A 19,660-nucleotide genomic window follows, 5' to 3' on the forward strand; every position below is an offset into this window, starting at 1 on the left:
TTATATACTCTTTTCTCTCTCGCTCTCTTTTTTTTTTTTTTCCAGTACTGGGGATTGAACCCAGGGCCTTGTGCTTGATAGGCAAGCACTCTACACACCGAACTATATCCCCAGCCCTGTTATATACTCTTACAAGCACACAATATAACAGTATAATTTGGCCAATATCACTTCCCAGCACTTTCCCCTTCCTTCCCCACCTCCCACCTCCTACCCAGTCCTTTCTTTTATTTGTGTTATTTTTCTTTTGTTGTTGTTGTTTTAGATGGACACAATGCCTTTATTTAATTTATTTATATGTGATGCTGAGGATCAAATCCAATGCCTCACAAATGCAAACCAAGTACTCTACCACTGAGCCACAGCCCCAGTCCCCTGCCGGGTTCTTTTGATTTTTTTGCTTTGAGACAGTGTCTCACTAAGTTTCTGAGGCTGACCTCCAACTTACTATCCTCCTGTCTCAGTTTCTCAAGTCACTGGAATTATAGGCATGTCCCATAGCACCTGGCAGTATATCTTCTTTTTTTTTTTTTTTTTGGGGGGGGGGGGCTGCTTCTCAGCCTATAATTTCATTGAAAGCATCCCAAGCAAGGCTTTCCCAGTGTGGAGAGGAACACAATCCTGCCAGCAGCTGCAGGATCGTAGCTGCCAGGCTGTCTATTCCTGCATCCCTCGACTTCCTTATCACACAGCTTCAACAATGTATGTGGTGTCTATGATCCTCAGTCTCTCTGCCGTTTCTTGATTCCTTTCCAAATCTCAGTTGGGGCCCTGGCCTCAACCCCTGGTTCTGGAGTTTCTTCATCTTGAAAGCAGTTACTGCTTCCTCTATCCCCAGCATCCGGCCCCTGGTCCTCAGACTCGCTGTCATCTGTATCCGTGAGCAGCCAGGTGCTGGTCACAGGCCTGTTGGGGTTTGCAAACTCTCGCCCTGAATCCACATCAAAGGGGTCAATTTCCTCCTCCTGGGGGCTGTCCCTGGCACTGGTCAGGAACCCCTGCTCTGCCTGCAGCACCTCCTCTGGTCCGCTGCAGGCTGCATATGTGTCCAGGAGCTGGCGGTTCAGGTCCAAGAAGCCCTTGCCCCACTTAAACTTCCGCAGTAAGATGACAGCAAGATCTGAAAAGCCTACGATGCAGAAGGCAGCAGCAAAAGCTTCCACACAGGAAAGTCTGCAGGGCCGGCCATAGTTTACGGGGTTGGCAGCCACCAGGTAGGGGAGCAGCCGCAAGTGGTTCCCTCTCATCTTCCCAAAGGGTGTCTCGTCCAACCTGGCCCAGGAGCAGTCTATGACTGCAACCCCAGACTGTGCCACCAGCGGTCCCGCAGCGTGGCGTCCACCTCCTCCGCGAAGGCCTCCAGGGAGCGGCCTGGCCGACGCCGCGCGCGGGCGCCCTCTGCCCCCGGCCGGTCGCGCGAACCGTCTTCCTGCGCCCCATGACCCGCGAGGCGCAGGCCAGTATATCTTCTTTAGTGCAATGTCTATTAAGGTCTTTTGCCCATTTTTTTTAAGTCATATTGTTTTCTTATTGTTGAGTTTTAGGAGTTCTTTGTAGTGTTATGGGGCGCAACTTAAGAACACACCGATCACCACTGAGAAGTCCAAATTTGAGAGTCTTTATTAAGCCAACCAGCTGACAGTCTCACACAATGCGCCAAAAAATGGCTACTGGGAGAATAGCCCCGACCATAGGGTTGTAGGGGTTCTTATACCAAAAGTCACATCAATCATAAGTGTCTGTTGCTATGATTCGAAATTACAAAGCAACATCATGAGATCATCAACAGAGGGGGAAGTGGGTCAGAATGACCCTTATCTAGGTACAAACTGAAGAATGGTTACTAACATCCACACAATCACCATTCACATGGTACATTGTTTAGGAGCAATAGGGATCAAAAGAGAGCAATTTTTCTTTACATAGGAATTGTCATTCTGTATTGTTAAACATGTCACACTAAGTAACTGATAATGGGTACAGAGGCAGGGTGTTCCCATGGGAGAAGCTTATTTCCTACATAACATGGAGTCTCAGAGCAAAATGGAGTCTGTTTAGTCATTTCCCTTAGAGTCTGGACTGTAACATTCTCATGGAGTCAGATCTGTCAGCCCATCACAGTAGGAGGCTGGGGATGTAATTCAATGGTAAAGTGTTTGCCTGGCATGTATTAGGCTCTGGGTTGATCACCAGCAACAGAAGCAGCTGCAACAGACACACACACTTCTTTGTTTTTATTTTGAGTAACAATGCTTTATCATATATATATGTATATATATATTTTTTTCAATACTGGGGCTATACCACTGAGCTAAATCCCCAGCCCTTTTATATTTTTTATTTTATTTTTGAGACAGAATCTAAATTAGTTGCTAAGGCTGGCCTTGAACTTGCAATTCTTCTCCCTCAGCCTCCTGAGTTACTGGGATTATATTCATGTGACACCTCACCTGGCCAGATATTTCTTTTGCAAATATTTTCTCCCGGTCTGTAACTTGTCTTCTCATTCTCTTGACAGTGTCTTTTGCAAAGCAGAAGTTAATTTTAGTGAAGTCCAATTTATCAGTTACCTCTTTTTATGGATAGTGATTTGGAATTGTGACTAAAAAGTCAACGCCAAATCCAAGGTCATCAAAATTTTCTTCTGTTATCTTCTGGGAATTTTATTGTTTTGTCTATTATATTTAGGTCCATGATTCATTTTCAGTTCATTTCTGGAGGATTTTGATTCATGGAGAGCATTTTCTGATTAAAGTTCTGCCGAGACTACTACTGCCTTGACCACAAGGGTGGGGAATGAAGTGACAGGAGTCAGTTGCAGTGGCTGCAGCAAAGATGGAGGGCTGCAAATTGATACAAGATGTGTTTTGAATGTGAGACCAAAGGGACTGGCTGGGGATTGACTGTGAAGTACATAAGATAGGAAAGGAATCCAGAATGACCACTAGGACTGGAGGCCTAGTTGGATATATGAACTGGCAACAGGTAGGGCTGATGGGCATTCAGACATATGGTTCTGGTGCCCAATGGGGAGACCAAGCCAGAAGTGAGAACCTGGGAGGCATCTGTGATGAAAGGCACCTGAAACCATTAGTTATGGAGAAAGAAAAGCAGACCTGCTCTTTCCATGACCTTAGGCTATTTGCAACCTGCAGTTCAGGCCCTGGGGCCTTCCTGGCCAGGGTCTGGAGAGAGGATCAGTAGAGGCAGACTGAGGGCAAATCCCCCAGACAGAGGGCAAATATCCCTTTGCAAACACAGACCTCCTTCCTGAATGTGGATTCCAGGTGGGTTCAAGGGTTTTGCTGGGGAAATAAAGTAATTGGCCAATCAGCCAGAAGAAAGTGAATGTGGATTGGGAGACTTTTCACAATGGACTGATTAGTTGTCAGGCGGGAGGAAGCCCCCGCCCTTTGTCATGCAGAAGAAGTAGCCCAGCTTCTGCGGGCCTGTAGGAGGGGTGGGGGCAGGGGGCCTGGCGATCTGCAGAGTCAGATTGGGTGAGGTAGGGGAAATTACCCCCAACCAGATTGGTCATCATGGAGGACAGGAGGGGGAAGGGGAATGGAGATGAGAAGAGGCTGACCAGCTCAGGGCCAAGACCTGGGCCTGGACATGAGGACCTCGGGTGAGGGGGTGAGATGGTGAGGGAGTCTGTGACAGCTGAGCGGCAGGAGTGGGGCTGGTGTCCACCCACCACTCTCCTGCTCCTGCAAGGACAGGATTTGACCCCAAACAGAGATCAGGTTGCCAGGTGAGGGCCAGGGGAGTCAGAGGTCATCAGGGGGCCTCTGTGGGTGGGAATCAGCTGGACTCAGGCTCAGAACCAAGGGGGCCAAAAAGGTTGAGTCCAGGAGTGGAGTCATTACAGGTTAGAGCCCAGCATTTGGAGGTCTCTGGGGTGGCCGCTGTCCCTTTCCTGCATAGGAACAGAGACTACTGTGAATACTTGGGTGTCCTGGGCTGTCCCACACCTCCCTGACCCCAGTTTGGGGTCCATGTGGCCACTGGGGTCTCCAGATACCCATTGGATGAGCCCTCATTGTTCTCCCAAAGCAGCCCAGCCTTCTCTGGGGCTCTCTGGGGCTAAGGAGGGCAAGAGACAATGAAGGAATAAGAACCCACATTTCAGTTCATCTGGCCCCTTCCTGGCTAGTTCAGTCCTTTGTGTGACACTTACTAGCTGTGTGGCCCTGAACAAATTGAGGAAGCTTCTTCTGACAGGCCGCCTGCTAGTCAGTTAGGTGAGGCAGGAGTCTGAAAGGAGGGCGGGGAAGGAAGCTCAGGCAGCCAGGTGCAGATTAGGCATTTGCCCTGCTGTCACTGAATGCTTGTGGGAGGCACCCATGTTATTAATGCCTCCATTTCACAGATAAGGAAAACCAGGCACAGGTAGCTGATAAGGATGTCCAAGGCCGCCCAGCCAGAATTGGCTCTTAGCGTTTTCCCATGAAAAACCTGTGACCTTGGTGCTCTCATGGGCAACATGTGACACAGGGTCTGAACTGCTCTGTGGCTCTGCTGTGAAATGGTAACAGGGCCTTCCTGCTGGGGCAGGGGATGGTAAAGAGGACACATGAGGTAAGTAAAGCACATGGAGAGAAAGGCTGCTGAGCGTGAGCGAGTACCTCCCTCCTGGGGGCACTGGAACCCTGCAGCAGCATTTGGGCCACCTTGGCAGAGTGCCTCCCTCCCCAGAGCCCTCCCTGCCCCTGAGCTTCCTATTGTACCAGTTGCCTTTATGTCTCCTCAGGACACTGAAAGCGTCAAAATCATCAGCAAATATTTGCTCAATTAATTGAAGAGAAAGAGAAGCAGGAAGAGGAGTTTATGGAAATGAATGGTTTCTAGATTTGGGGAAAAGTTGGTTTACATGAGTCTTTTCTTTCACAAACTTTTAATTTTTTATTTTATTTTTTGGTGGTACCAGGGATTGAATCCAGTGATACTTAACCACTGAACCACATCCCCAACACTTTTTATTTTTTGAGACAGGGTCTCATTAAGTTCCTGAGGCTGGTTTTCAACTTGCAATCCTCCTGCCTCAGCCTTCCAAACCACCAGGATTACAGATATGCACCACTGCGCCTGACTTCTCGTGAACACTTTGGTGGGGTATCAGGGATTGAACTCAGGGGCACTCAACCACTGAGTCACATCCCCAGCCTTATTTTGTATTTTATTTATAGGCAGGGTCTCACTGAGTTGCTTAGTGCCTCACTTTTGCTGAGGCTGGCTTTGAACTTTTGATTCTCTTGCCTCAGCCTCCCAAGCCTCTGGGAATATAGGCATGCACCACCGCTCCTGGCTTCGTGAACGTTTTTTACTGGGGAGGGCAAATAAGAGAATAATACTGCTAACAACTCCCTCTGCCCCCACCCCCAAAAAATCCCTGTCTCCAATCCTTCCACATAACACAATTTTTTCCTTTTTAAAATTATTATTATTATTATTTTGCAGTGTTGGACCTTAGAGGTGCTAAGCAAGCGCTCTACCACTGAGCAACAATCCCAGTCCCTGTGACTCTTCTGAATCCTGAAATCTTTCCTTTAAAAAGGGAAGGAGGGGTTTGGGTTTGGCTGCTGGGATGAGGCAGCTCACAGCTATGGAAGGAGAGGTGGGAAGCTCAGGACAGCAGACCTGGAGAGAGCAGGAAGGCCAGTTCCATCAGAGAAGTGGTTTTTACTCAGGGCACAAGGGCCTGCTTGTAAGTTGATGCTGCCACAGGAGACGTGGCAGAAACACACACCTGGCTGTTTACCTCCCAGGTGTTTTCCCCAACTGGAAGTGGTTCACAGGCAGGTGAAGCCCAGGTGTGGCTAAAGCCTTAAAGAGAACAAACAAAACAAAATGAAACCAAGTCTGTTTGTTTCTCTCCTCACTTGAGGGCCCCTTTGTGTTGGGTAAACCAGTAAAACAAATGACAGCTACATTAATTTGTGTATTCCCTTTAATAGGTGAGTTTGATGATTGTGGATTATTTTTTAAGATTGTTTATTTTTCAGTCACTGTTGTTCTGAGAGCTATCAGAATATTAAGCTACACTTATTTTATTTTGTTCCAGTATAGTCCCTGAGGTTTCATCATTTCGTCCCTGCAAAAAAAAAAAAAGGGTGTGTGTGTGTGGTGAGAGAGAGATTCTTTTCCTGTAAAAAACAAAAAAGGGCTGGGGGGGGTGAAATTCTTTACATGTTGATTTGTTTTAGATATAAAATAATATATCCAGTTCACTTTTGCATATGTTTAACTGATTCCAACTCCAACCAAGTTTCATGCCTGTTTTCTTCATACAAGTAAGAGGTTCCCCAGAGAAGCCCACAACAAAGAAAGGATGGGGTCAACTCTTGAGGTACACCTTTAAAGTTAGGGAAAAGCTGGGTGCGATGGTGCACACCTGTAGTCCCAGCGGCTTGGGAGGTTGAGGCTGGAGGATTGCAAGTTCAAAGCTAACCTCAGCAATTCAGTGAGACCCTAAAGCAACTTAGTGAGACCCTTTCTCAAAAGAAAAAATTTAAAAAGCTGGAATTGTGGCTGAGTGGTTATAAATAAATAAATAAATAAAAAGAAGGGGAAAAAACTAAACAAAGCAAAACCCAGGGCATGAACCATACTCTGCAAACTGGAGAAGAGCCAAGCTGTGATGAAGCAGCAGGTGGCTTTGGTGCCCTTTTCTTTTCTTTTTGGTACCAGGGATTACACCCAGGGGCACTTTCCCACTGAACCACATCCCCAGTCCTTTTTAAATATTTTAGGAGCTGGGATTGTGGCTCAGTGTTAGAGCACTCACCCAGCATGTGTGAGGCACTGGGTTTGATCCTCAGCACCACATAAAAATAAATTAACAAAGGTATTGTATCTGTCTACAACTAAAAAAAAAAGTTTAAAAAAATATTTTATTTAGAGTCAGGGTCTCACTAAGTTGCTTAGGGCCTCACTAAGTTGCTGAGGCTGGCTTTGAACGCAAGATCCTACTGCCTCTGCCTCCTGAACCGCTAGGATTGCAGGTGTGTACCACCACACTGGGCTTTGGTATCCTTCTGTGGTACAGTGACCTGTCTCCTCTAGCAGCCTGAACTTCCCCAGCAATAATGGAGGACTTTGGGCCCTGAGAAATGTGTGTAGCCAGCTCACCGTGTACCCATACTTAGCCATACATGCATTCATGAGTCTGACATGGGTCCTCTGTGTGACATGAGTGCCAGTGGTCTCAGCACACTATCCCCTCCACCCACCTCTGCACACACACATTGGTAGGGTTGAATTCAAGGGGTGTTGAGAAGCCAGTGGCAGACCCATTTTATCTGCTGGAGGACCACTTACCAACAACCAACAGCAAAGGGTAGCATTGGAGCCCTGGGCTGGGCTGTGGTCCCTTGGTAGGGATCAGATGGTGGGTGGAGATGAGGCTGTGGGGCTGTGAGGGCAGAGTATTGGTGGGATCGATCAGGAGCAGGGATTGCAGCCTCCCTAGGACTCAGGTGGGAACAAAGGTGGGCCTATAGTTTCCACCTCAGTCTCTCTGCAAGCCTGAGAGTATTTCCTAAAAAGAATTGTGTGCTATGACTGCAAATCCTCCAAGTGAGTGCACGTAGATGGCAATTAGAGATGTAAATATTCGAAAAATGAACAGAATGATCACTATTAGCAAATGATTTTTTTTTCTTTTCCCAAGTAAAGGAATATATCTCTGAACACTGTAGCTTAGTTCTGCCCTTGTTTTGAATTTTAAATACATGGAATCGTTTACATCTTTTGTGTCTGGCTACTGCTATTTAAGTATAGTTGCTTGTGACAGTTGCCAGCGTTATATGCAACTTTTGTTCATTGTCTTTGCTGCAGAGTAGTCCATTGCAGGACTATACATCATTTTACTTACCTTTTATGCTGTTGGTGGATATTTTTAGTAGTTGCTTCAGTTTGGATTTTTGTGTATCTGATGCTAAGGATTGAACCCAGCGCCTCATCCATACTAAGCACACCTCTGAGCTATACCTTTGGCCTGTTTGGACTCATAAACAATACTGCAATGATCATTCTTATGCATGCATTTCTGTCCCCCTGGATGGAATCATTGGGTCTTTGGGCATTGAGGTACTTTAAACTGCTGTGAATACTGTCAAGGAGTTCTCTAGTGTGCTCATACTTTCGCTAGCAATATACAAGAGTTCTCATTCCTCCAGATAGTCACCAAATTGGTATTATTCAACATCCAGTCTTGATTTTTTAAAAATCCTCCTATTATTGGGTTCAGAGTGTAGCACAATGGTAGAGCACATGCTTAGCATGCCTGAGGCCCTGGGTTCAATTCATAGCACCAAACACGAAAACAAAACCAAAATTTGTTAAAGCTATTATAGATACTTCCTTAACATGATAAAATATACTTATACCAACTGTAAAGCTCGTAACTTAATGAAGAAACAGTAAAGGAGTTCTATTAAAATCAAGAGAAAAAGTGATATCTCCTATTGCTGATTTTATATAAAATTGTTCTAGAGGTACTAGCTAATGAAATTAGATGATAGGAAAAAACAAAAACAAAAACAAAAAAACAGAGGAAGGGCTGCAAGTAGAGCTCAGAAGTGGAGCACTTGCCTGGCCAGTGTGAGGCTCTGGGTTTAATCCTAAAAACAGGGAAGGAAAGAAGAGGAAAGGAGAGAGGTGGGGAAGAGAAAGGAACAGAGGAGAGGGAAGGAAAAAGCTGGGTGTGGTGGTACATGTCTGTAATCCCAGTTACTCTGGAGACTGCAGCAGGAGAGTGGTGAGCTCAAGTCCAGCTTGGGCAAAATAGTGAGATGCCGCCTCAAAATAAAATAAAATAAAATAAAATAAATACATAAAAAAAGAAATAAAACAAAATTTGGGCTGGAGGTATAGCTTAGTGGTAGAGACTGTGCTTAGCATCTCCAAGGTTCTGAGTTTGATCCCCAACACTGCAAAAAAAATTATAAACCATAATTTTGAAAAGCAGGAAATATGTGTATGGTGGGAAAATATTTCCGTGTTATTTGTAAGAGCACAGGTGGAGGTAAAAGGAGCAGACAGGAATGAAGGGAGAATGACATTTCCCTACATTCCCTTCCATATATTTGAATGTTGCACTATTTGAATTATTTATCAAGGTGTTTTAGAAATGTTAAACTATATTTTGTTTTTAACCTATATGTTTTTAAAAAGTTAGACATTTAAATACTTAGTAACAGTGTGGAAGTCTCCTACTATGTATTGAGCACTACTGTTAACAGGAGGCTTGCTAAGCACTCTGTAAACACCTCAATTAATGTGGACAAATTTCCTGTGAAAAAAGTACATTATTTCAGCTTGGTGGGGTCACTAGCAGTAATCCCAACAACTCGGGAGGCTGAGGCAGGGGGACTGCAAGTTCAAGGCCAGTCTTGGTAATATAGAGAGATCCTGTCTGAAAATAAAAAATGAAAAGGGCCAGGGATATAGTTCAGTGGTAGAGCACCCTTGGGTTCAATTCCCAGTACCACAATAAGAGAGAGAGAGAAGACATCATTCCTATTTCTAAAAGATGGCAGAAAACAGAGAAAACACACAGCTAATGTGTGGCACAGCAAGGTTTGAACTCACATTCGCCACAAAGTGGGAAGGGGCTAGATGAACTTAAATCCTGCAGGGTGTAGTGGTGGCACAGCAACTTGGGAGGCTGAGGCAGGAGAATTGTAAGTTGGAGGCCAACTCAGCAACTTAGCAAGGCCCGGAGCAATTTAGAGAGACCCTGTCTTAAAATAAAAAAATATAAAGAGTTTGAAACATGGCTCAGTGGTTTAGCACCCCTGGGTTCAAATCCTGGTACCAAAAAAAAAAAAAAAAAAAATTGAATTTTTATTCCTACCTTGTCCCACACCCTCCTTAGCCCCCAGAGAGCTCCAGGAAAGGGTGGGCTGCTCTGGGGGAACAATAGGGGCTCATCCAGGGGGTGTCTGAAGACCCCAGTGGCCAGTTAGAGTCAGGGAGGTTGACAGTATGGAGTTGGGGCAGCCCAAAGTATCTAAGCACTCACAGTAGTAACTGTTCCTGCACAGGAAAGGGACAGCAGCCACCCCAGAGGCCCCCAGACACAGTGCTCTAACCTGGAAGTGACTCCACTCCTGAACTCAATCTTTTTTGACTTCTGAGTCCGCCTTGGTTCTAAGTCTGGGTGGAGTTGATTCCCACCCATGGAAGGCCCCCTGATGACCTCTGACTGTTTTCCCCTGGACCTCACCTGGCAGCCTGACTTCTGTTTGGGGTCAGATCCTGTCCTTGTAGGGACAGGAGAATGGTAGTGAGGGCTTCACTTGTATGTACCCCAGCCCTCTTTGTTACCCATTTCCCCAGGATGGTCAGATCACTGCCCTTTCCAGTGTCCTTGGTCCTGAGCCCAGAGCCAGAGCCAAAATGGGCCCTGAGTCAGGGATACTGGGCCTCATTCCAATGGCCCAGACTCTGCTCAGAAAGGAAGATCTTTTCTGAGGTCACATGACCACCTCCAGCCAGCCGGACCTGGGCCAGACACAGGTGGGGGTGGCGGGATAGCCAGGCTCCTCTTCTGCATAACAAAGGGTGGGGTTGACCTCCCACAGGGCAACAGCCCAGCTGGTTGACAAGTCCAATCCACATTGGCTTTCTTCTTTTGACTTCTGGGTAGGGTTGTCAGATTCGGCAAATAAACAGAGGACGGGTGAAATCTGAATTACAGACAAGCAATGAATACCTAATATATTTCAAATCGCAACCTGTATTCTATCTGGCAAGACTTTCCATGGCTGATTGCCCAGCTTTATTTCCCCAGCACAACTCTTCAACCAACCCACAAATCCACATTCTGGTGTCTTGGGGAAGCCTCAGGAGACCGGGGGTTTGCTACCATGCCCCCCACCCACCCCCGTGCCCAGACCTGATCATTTGAATGGAGTCCACCTGGATCGCCCCTCAAGACCTCCAAGGGCAGGACTCTGCTATACGTAGTTTCACGGTGTGGAAAGATCTTCGGGCTGGGAATTGAAAAACCTGACTTTCAATTATATTTACCTGCATAATTATATTTCAATTGATAATTATACAGGTTATCAATCATCAAATGAGAGCCTGGGGAAGCTGTCACCTCTCTGAGTCTTGATTTTCTTGGCTGAAAAGTTGGGAGAGAGGAGCTGGGGTTGTGGTTCAGTGGTAGAGCATTTGCCTGACACGTGTGAGGCACTGGGTTCAATCCTCAGCACCACATAAAAATAAATAAATAAGGATATTATGTCCATCTATAACTGAGAAAAGAAAAGAGTTTATAAAAAAAATTGGGACAGAGTGGGCTGGTGCTGTAGCTCAGTGGCAGAGCGCTTGCCTAGCATGTGTGCTGTGAGGCACTGGGTTCCATCCTTAGCACTGCATAAAAATAAATAAACGAATAAATAAAAATTTTTTTAAAAAATTGGGAGAGAGGACTTGGGTGTGGTCGTACCTGCCTGCATTCTCAGTGACTCCGAGGCTGAGGCAGGAGGATCACAAATTCCAGGCTAACCAGCCTCAGCAATTTAGCAAGACTAGGTCTCAAAAAAAAAAAAAAAAAAAGTGTGTTTGTGGGGGAGGGTGGGCTTTCAACTCTAATTCTAGAACAGCAGGAAAGAGGGAGAGGTTAGAGCTCCTTCTTGGACAAAATCCCACCGGTACTAAAGGTTCCCAGAATCCCTGGCCTAGCAAGGCCCCCAGAACAGTGGGAAATACCAGATTTCCCAACTGTTGACCACAAACTCTGGATCTTGTTAGCCCCTAGGCACCCTCTGAAGCATGGACCTCAAAGGACAGGGCAGGATTTGTTCTTAGAGAGCCCTGGAACAGCATTCTAAGTCCACATTCCAGCAATTGGGAGACTGGCCTCAGAAGGGAATGAAGCCTTTTCTCCAGTAATCAAACTCCCCTCACCCCCAGTGCTGGGGATCACACTCAGAGCCTCATCCATGCTAGGCCAGTGCTCTACCACTGAGCTACATCCCAAGCCCAAACTTCTTAAATTTAATTAAGCCAAGGTAGAGGTTCACTGCCATGGAGCAGACAGCAATAACCAGCTTCCCTCAGTTCAGACAGCCCTTTGTGCCCCTTCCAGACATCCCCCTCCTCAGGGCTCAAGAGCCTGTCTGGCTGCTGAGCTCCCAGGAGGTCCAAGGGGTGTGACCTAGCCCTCCCTCTCCACCCCAGGGCTGGCTATAAAGCGGGTCAGCCCTGACTCTCAGCAGACCCAGCTCCTGGACCCAAGACCCTTCTGCAGGCTTCCTGGAGATATATCCATGGACTCCTTTCTGCTTCTGAGTGGAACTATGCAACCCCTGTGGATCTGCTGTGCTCTCTGGGTGCTGCCCCTGACCAGTCCCGGGGAGGCCCTGACCGAGCAGCAGGTTCTGGGCAGTCTGCTGCAGCAGCTGCAGCTCAGCCAGGTGCCCATCCTGGACAAGGCTGATGTGGAGGGGTTGACCATCCCTGCTGACGTGCGGGCCCAGTATGTGGCCCTGCTGCAGCGCAGCCATGGGGACCGCTCCCGTGGGAAGAGGTTCAGTCAGAGCTTTCCAGGTGAGCCCTCCACCTTCTGCATTTTGGTCCTTGTGGGGAAGGAACAGACTGTTCTTGACCACTCTGGTGGTGTCGGGGGGCCTTTGTTTTGTGGTGCTCTGTGGAGAGGATGTATGGGGGTCATGGTCCAAGCGGCAGTGAGGAGGGTGGCGGGGCCTGGGCCCCTAGGCTCTGGCTATGCACTAAGAGATTCCTTAGGACCAAGACGAGCTGTGTCAAGCTGGACCTGCTGGCAAAGCCCAGTCCCCAGAGAAGAGGAGGAGATAGAGGAAAGCAGAGCCACTGGGCTTGGGTGGGTGTGGCTAGGACCAGGTTTCCCAGAGAGCTAGGGTGCAGACAGGACTTCCTGGGGTCTACTTCCACATTGCCACTCTGGTTTGAGAGTGACCTGGAACACATAGTCTTAAAAACCTCTCTCAACCACTAGCTCACCTGGAACAGTGGAGGACTGTCCTCACCTGTCTCCCTCCCAGCATGGTGAACACGGAAGTGAGTGAGTGGCTGTGGGTAGAAGCTGCTTGGGTAGCTGGGAATACCTAAGTGTGACAGCAGAGGTGTCCAGTTGTCAGGAATGCAGCTGCACCTCCATCCTAGTGCAGCCTCTTGCCTCAGCTGGAACCACCCCGTTAGGACTCAGCTAGACCCACCCCCATTCTGCTCTCCTGCCACGCCTGATGCCTGGGGAGATGAGGAATCAGAACAGCAGTTGAGGAGACTGTTGGCAGCAAATGTGGCTGGCCTGTCGGGTGATCATGCTGCCAAACTGGAGCCTCAGGTGTTAGTGACGGGTTTACAGGTGCCTCTGAGGAGGGTGTTGTACATGTCCCAGACATCTGCCTCAAGGCTCAGTAGCCCTGCCAAAGTTGTTTAGAAGCACCTAGCTCCCTGTTCCTCCCTTTGGGGACATTTAGCTGAGCACGAGCTCCCTCACCACTGGAAGAAATGAGAGTAAATTCAGGTCCCTTTCTCTGGCCCTTAAGAAAAATACAGTTCAACTGGTGACCACAGATTTCCATTTTCCAGGTTCTCTGCAGCCCCCTCTCCATTTCCTCTTCTATTACATCCTGCTCCCTTCTCCCAAAGAAGTCAGCATTGCAGTATACTTGAGGGCCCAGTCCTTTGTGCAGAGTCCCAAGGCTGTCCCTAACCACTGAAGGTGGGGGTTGCTAGTAAACAAGACCCAATCCCATGTGATTGTTTTAGGACACAGAGACTGACTGCAAATTTTTTAAATTACTTTTAATCAAGGGATGAGGAAGGATACTCCTTTCTTGGTCTACCAGTTTCCCAGGCCCCAAACTTTTCTTGTGGATTACCAGGAAATTCTGGTCATTGGCCCTGGACCCCGCAACCCTCTGAGCTCCCCTGGTGCCCTAAGAGACCCAACTAACCCTGCTCTTGTCTCCAGAGGTGGTTGGCAAGTTCCTGGTGTCCGAGGCTTCGACGCACCTGCTGGTGTTTGGCATGGAGGGACGACTGCCACCCAACAGCGAACTGGTGCAGGCTGTGCTGCGGCTCTTCCAGGAGCCTGTCCCTCAGGCTGCTCTCCGCAGGCACGAGCGAAGCGCCTGGGCTCGGGTCACCATTGAGTGGCTGCGCTTTCGCGACGATGGCTCCAACCGCACCTCTCTCATAGACTCCAGGTGGGGATTCCTGTGTGCCGGGGGAGGGGCGGCGAGAGGCGGGGAGGAGGCCGCTCCATTTAGCACGTCCCCGCCCCCTGGGAGAGCAGGAAAGGGCGGGGCCAGCGATGGAGCGGGGCGGGGCGGGGTAGATTTCCCCGGGGCCCTCCTGTTGTCCCAGACCCCACCCCTCACGCGGGTCTCTGTCTCAGGCTGGTGTCCATCTACGAGAGCGGCTGGAAGGTCTTCGACGTGACCGAGGCCGTGAACTTCTGGCAGCAGCTGAGACGGCCCCGGCAGCCTCTGCTGCTACAGGTGTCGGTGCAGAGGGAGCACCTGGGTCCGGGGGCCTCCAGCACCCACACGCTGGTCCGCTTCTCCGCGCATGGGGCACTGGGCGCTGAGCAGACCGAGCCCCAACTGGAGTTGCACACGCTGGATCTCAAGGACTACGGGTGAGCGTTGTGGGTCAAACTGATGAGCCCAAGTAGAGAGACAAAAAGGGAATTAAACTCATTTTGAAACGGGCAACTTTGCAGTATGTGGGAATGAATGAGAACATTTATAGATTCTCCCTCTGACTCTTAGAGAAGGCCCTCAGAAAATATCAGCTATTTATTTTACAGTTATTTTTAGTTATAGTCTCTGACACAAATATTTTCTTTTTTCTTTGTCTTTTCTTTTATTACAATGCTGGGGATGGAACCCAGGGCCTTGTGCATGCTAAGCAAACACCTTATCACTGAGCTACACCCCCAGTCCAATATCCAACTTTTTGAATATATTGAGATGGATTATAAACTGTCAGTGCTTTTGACCTCAGCCCTTCCAGCTCATCTCTGACCTATCTTTCCTTGTCCCTACAGAGCTCAAGGCAATTGTGACCCTGAGGCACTAGTGACGGAGGACACCCGCTGCTGCCGCCAACAGATGTACTTGGACCTCCAGGGGATGAAGTGGGCTGAGAACTGGGTCCTGGAGCCCCCAGGTTTCCTGGTCTATGAATGTGTGGGCAGCTGCTTGCAGCCCCCAGAGCCTCTGACCTTCAAGTGGCCATTTCTGGGGCCACGACAGTGCATTGCCTCAGAGACATCCTCACTGCCCATGATTGTGAACATCAAGGAAGGAGGCAGGACCAGGCCCCAGGTAGTCAGCCTGCCCAACATGCGGGTGCAGAAGTGCAGCTGTGCCTCAGATGGGGCTCCTGTGCCAAGGGGTCTTGAGCCATAGGCCCTGGTGTAGCCATGAAGGGACTTAGCTTCTGTGTGGGTGTGTGTGTGTGAAGTGTTCTAGGGCCCCAGAGAGACCGAACCCTCAAGGACTAATGCTCTGTGTTTCAACTGAGCTCTGGATTTGTTTCCTCTGACATGTCAGCTCACTTCCTAAAATTTGCTTCCCAGGAGTGAGACTCTTTGGCCACTGGGTAGCCCCTGCACTATATTCTAAGCACTTACATGTGTAGATACTATAACATATGGGCAGAAAACGTCAAATTTTCATTGTTTCCTTGTCCTGTTACTGGGTCTGGGCTGAGCTCCAGCCTCAACTCTTAACCTGAGACCTGCATTTAAGTGTGGATTATGCATCACCCAGACAATCAGGGCTTTGCAAGACACAAATAAAACACATTTTATTCTGTAATTTTATACTTGTCTATTTTAACCAAGTTCTGCAAATTGATGAGGGCACAAAGTTCTACAGAGAATAGGTCAACTTGATTGGAATACTAAGGAAATAGCTTAATTTGGCCAAGGCTTGGTTAAGGTCTTCAGTAATTTAGGAAGTTAGAATTAAATGCATTCAGATTCTAGTATCTGTGGTGCCTGTTTTTTTTTTTTTTTTTCTTTTCAGAATTGGGACAGATCTTTTTTGCTGTTGACATTTAGACTTTTCTGGGCAGTGATTGGGACTTTACTTCAATTCTAGTTGCATGAAAATACAAAAGCTGTTATCCAAATCATCACTGATACTATAAGAATGTGGGTCACTTCTTCAGATCTTGGGCAAATAAAAGGAGCAAATGCTCACAATGTTGGATATAATATTTTAGAGTGCTAAGATTACAGGGGCTTTTAAGCTGTGACCTTGACATTCTAGGTTCTTTACTAGCCTATGCTGCCTCTGTTAGCTGTAAATTCAATAGCCTTTAAACTTTCGCTTCCTTCTCTATCAAGTTGGGAAGGATCCCCAACTTCCATACTCTTGATTAAGGAAATACTAGTTTTATAAGCACTGCACAAACTGGCATAATGAGGGATAGGGTTATCTTGACTCCCATTTGGATTCACAACAGCCTTCTCTTAATTTTGAAATAAACTTGTTCTGCCTAAGAACAAATGTAAAACGTCATTCCTTCTCCAAAATTGAGGATCCTAACTTTTCTTTTTGTTAGTAGCTTCACCATTCTAATATAACTGCATTTCCCTGGAACCAGAACATACACCAGGCAGGTGGTGCACCATCAACTGAGGCAGAGATGAGGACACACAGGTGGGGCATGAGAGGAAGAAGGATTTTGGACAGGATCAGTCTGGGAAGCCAGAGAGATGTCCAGGGGACTCCTACCAGGAACCTGGGAAAGTCAGGTGTGGGGTTCTTGGCAATAGGAGGTATCAGAGCAGGAGGGGTCACGGACAGGCAGAGGTAAGGGAGAAAGAAACTAGTGGCTAGGGTCTTGAGGGGAGAGAAGGAAGCCAGATGGGACAGAAAAGAACTGAGAAAGGAAGGAGGAGACACCCCCACCCTGCCCAGGCAGCCATGGGCTGGTGCTAGAATCAGGGACAGGGAGTTTAGGAGGATATTTTTATCATTACAGTACAAGATGAAAGCCCAGAAATGGAAGAGGTCAGAGAAGCCTTGTACATTGGGGAGTGTGGAGCGGTTCAGGATGTAGATGGTTAGTGCCTCAAAGGACCCGAGAGCAAGCTTTAGTTCGACTGCCTTGCTGTGCAGATACGGAAACTGAAGCCTGCGAAGGGGACAATTTGCTGCGGCCGGCACGCTGTCCTAGCCACACCACCCTGCCCACCTCGCGCGGCTCCTGCCCTCGGCGAGCTCGCAGTCCAGTTGCGGAGGTCACTGGAAACACCTGGTTTCCCCGCCAGAAAACGCGTGGAACTCCGGGAGCTGTGCAGGAGTTGGCACTCCAGGAAGCCCTGGCAGGATCGGTACCCGGCTTGGCCTCAGGAAGGGCTGGAAATGCTGCGACCTCCGTTTGGGTTCGAACGGAGACCCATCAGAACTTTCATGGCCTTTTGCAGGGGGCTCTGTGTAGCCGCAGGCTGCCTGAAGTTCAGGTGCAGGCTCAGGCTGAGCTCCGCGTGCTCCCACACGCCCCACCCTAAACCCCACTTCCCCGGGCGGGCCTAAGAGCTCCTGGGGGAAATTCAGTGCAACTCAGGGCCGAACACGAACGTCTTCAGATGCTTTCCCCGCGTCGCGGCCACCCTGTTCTCGGCCCAGTTCCCCACGAAGTGTCGGCAGAGGCGACATGCTGCGCGACTGAAAAAAGTTCGCTGGCGCCCTGCTCGGCCCATGGGGCCTGCAAGCAGGCCAGGGCCGAGCAGCGACAGGTGGGCCAGGCTGCCGCGGAGGACAGAGGAGGAGCGCAGAGCCTAGGGCGCAGTTGGCGGCGTTGTGGCCCGCGCCGGCGCAGGCGAAAACTCCAAATTGGGCAAGCTGTGGACGCAGCTCTGCGCATGTGCAGGAAGTGCCCGAGTTTCACTATGTAACTTTTAAGTGGTCCGGACGCCGCCGCGCCGGGCCAGGTGGAGCCAGACCACTCCCCCAGGCCGCGTCAGCCGTGCCGCGGTAGCAGGTAAAGTGGGAAGGGGGCCTAGAGAAAGGGGAATGTGGCCCTCCGTGTTTGTTGGGACGGGCGCGACCGAGAGTCCACGCTGAGGTGTCTTGCCAACTGTCCGCTTCCCGGGCGCGGTTCCCAGCTTCTGCGGTCCGCATCCCCAATCTTGGGGGCCTACAGCGGGGTGGGATCAGTCTAGGGAACCCTGCGACTCATTCCAGCCCCGAATTCCTCCGTACTTCCTGACAGCTTTTCCAGACTGCTCCCCAGCTCCAGCTGTTCACCCCAGTGGCTGATCTTTCCTTTTCACTTTTCTCTTTGGAATTTGTCGGCGGGAGCTCTCCCGAATTAACTAGGAGGGTTTTTCTTTGAGGCAAGCCTGGGAAAGGGCCAGGTGTATCGGCCCGGGTGACCACTCCCTGCTGCCCTGGTGGCGTCCTGTTGAGGGAGGCTAGGGACTTGAGAGAGGGCAAGGAGGGTGGCCAGAGCAAAGAAACCAAATCTTCCAAGGTTCTAGTACCCGATAAGACTGGCTACCTGAGACCCTGGGGTGGCCTGTCTTTCAGTTCCAGGTGGCGTGCTCAAAGGCAGGGGCCAAGAGCGAGATGAAGCCAGTGACCTCTCAGCTTCCTTCTAGCCCCAAGCTCTGGCTCTGTCCCTGCCCCTACGATGTTGAGGGTTTGGGAGTATGCCAGTGAATGGTGGTCACCAGTACAAACCCTGTGGGATCAAAGGTGCTGGGTGAGGCATCCTGGGTCTTTTCTGTTGCTAGTTCTGGCAGGGTTGTAGATGACTACTGACTGGGGATAATGAAAGAGGAGAAACATTCTCCTGCTCCTACTGTCTTCCTCCCTACCCACCTCCTCTAACACCTGCCAGGATGTCCTCAAATCTTCTGTACCCTCAGAACAGAAGCTGAGGCCTCCTCTGCTCAGTGTTGGGACAAAGGTCTCTCCTAGCTGTTCATCTGGCTCTAATAGGAAAGAAAGGTGGAGTCCTGCTACTATGTTTTCCATTCCTTGGGTTAGTGACTTAAAATGAAACAAATAGTTTTTGAGTGGTCACTAGGGCCAGGCTCCGGGCTAAGTGCTTTTCAGGCATTGTCCCTAGTGTATGCCTCCCAGCAGCCCTATGACAGAAACAGCATCATTGCCCCTATTTTAGCCAAGGTACACAGTGGTTAAACATCTAATCTCCATTGTGCTAGGAGCCCAGCAAGGGAGCCTTCTCATGTAACCACTGAGTCCCACTACTTCCCATTTCAACCTCTGGCTGAAATCCTCTTGGTGCCCCAGGGCTGATGTCTGTAGAGGTAAACAGTTGTCCAGGTCCCTGGGCCCTGTTTGATGGGGCCATAAGAAGTTGTATTTGCTTTGCAACTTTGCACCTGGAAGATCCAAGTTAACTGATGAGAGTCATTTGAAGTCTTGTTATCATAAAAAAAATTGGAAGATTTAATGATGAAAGGCACGTGGCCTCCTTGCTTGCAAGAACCAACAGTGTTCACACACTTTCTGCTGCCTTCTGCTGGCATTTCTGGAAGGGAGGCCTAGAAATTATCAAAGTCCTGCTACAGGAGGCTGGTCCTTGCTGCCAATTCAGGGGGACAGTGGGTTAGCATCGGCAGTTTACTTTGGCAATTTTGAGACGAGCTGTTGGATCAACCTTGTTCATT

At 48.9% G+C, this 19,660-nt stretch overlaps 2 protein-coding genes across 2 annotated transcripts; one reads left to right on the forward strand and one right to left on the reverse strand.

Annotated features, from left to right (window-relative positions):
- Window positions 1–550: 550 nt before the first annotated feature.
- LOC306642466 (18S rRNA aminocarboxypropyltransferase-like) lies at window positions 551–1,369 on the reverse strand. The gene has a single exon (XM_079108226.1). The coding sequence runs from the start codon at window positions 1,245–1,247 to the stop codon at window positions 723–725; it is 525 nt and encodes a 174-aa protein (XP_078964352.1). The 5' UTR covers window positions 1,248–1,369; the 3' UTR covers window positions 551–722.
- A 10,806-nt stretch (window positions 1,370–12,175) lies between these two features.
- Window positions 12,176–15,419, forward strand: LOC306641572 (left-right determination factor 2-like). Its single transcript, XM_079106729.1, has 4 exons — window positions 12,176–12,564; window positions 13,973–14,207; window positions 14,399–14,641; window positions 15,053–15,419. The coding sequence occupies exons 1-4, from the start codon at window positions 12,285–12,287 to the stop codon at window positions 15,414–15,416; spliced, it is 1,122 nt and encodes a 373-aa protein (XP_078962855.1). The 5' UTR covers window positions 12,176–12,284; the 3' UTR covers window positions 15,417–15,419.
- Window positions 15,420–19,660: the final 4,241 nt, after the last annotated feature.

The sequence above is a fragment of the Sciurus vulgaris genome, assembly GCF_902686455.1.
Source record: "Sciurus vulgaris genome assembly, chromosome: 12".
Lineage (NCBI taxonomy): Eukaryota > Metazoa > Chordata > Mammalia > Rodentia > Sciuridae > Sciurus > Sciurus vulgaris.

What these genes read in the sequence shown, in the direction of transcription:
- LOC306642466 (XM_079108226.1), bottom strand. Translation starts at nt 1,247, where the DNA reads ATGAGAGGGAACCACTTGCGGCTGCTCCCCTACCTGGTGGCTGCCAAC.
- LOC306641572 (XM_079106729.1), top strand. Translation starts at nt 12,285, where the DNA reads ATGGACTCCTTTCTGCTTCTGAGTGGAACTATGCAACCCCTGTGGATC. An exon ending in ACCTCTCTCATAGACTCCAG is followed by an intron (nt 14,208 to 14,398) that starts GTGGGGATTCCT and finishes TCTCTGTCTCAG; the next exon opens with GCTGGTGTCCATCTACGAGA. An exon ending in CTGGATCTCAAGGACTACGG is followed by an intron (nt 14,642 to 15,052) that starts GTGAGCGTTGTG and finishes TTGTCCCTACAG; the next exon opens with AGCTCAAGGCAATTGTGACC.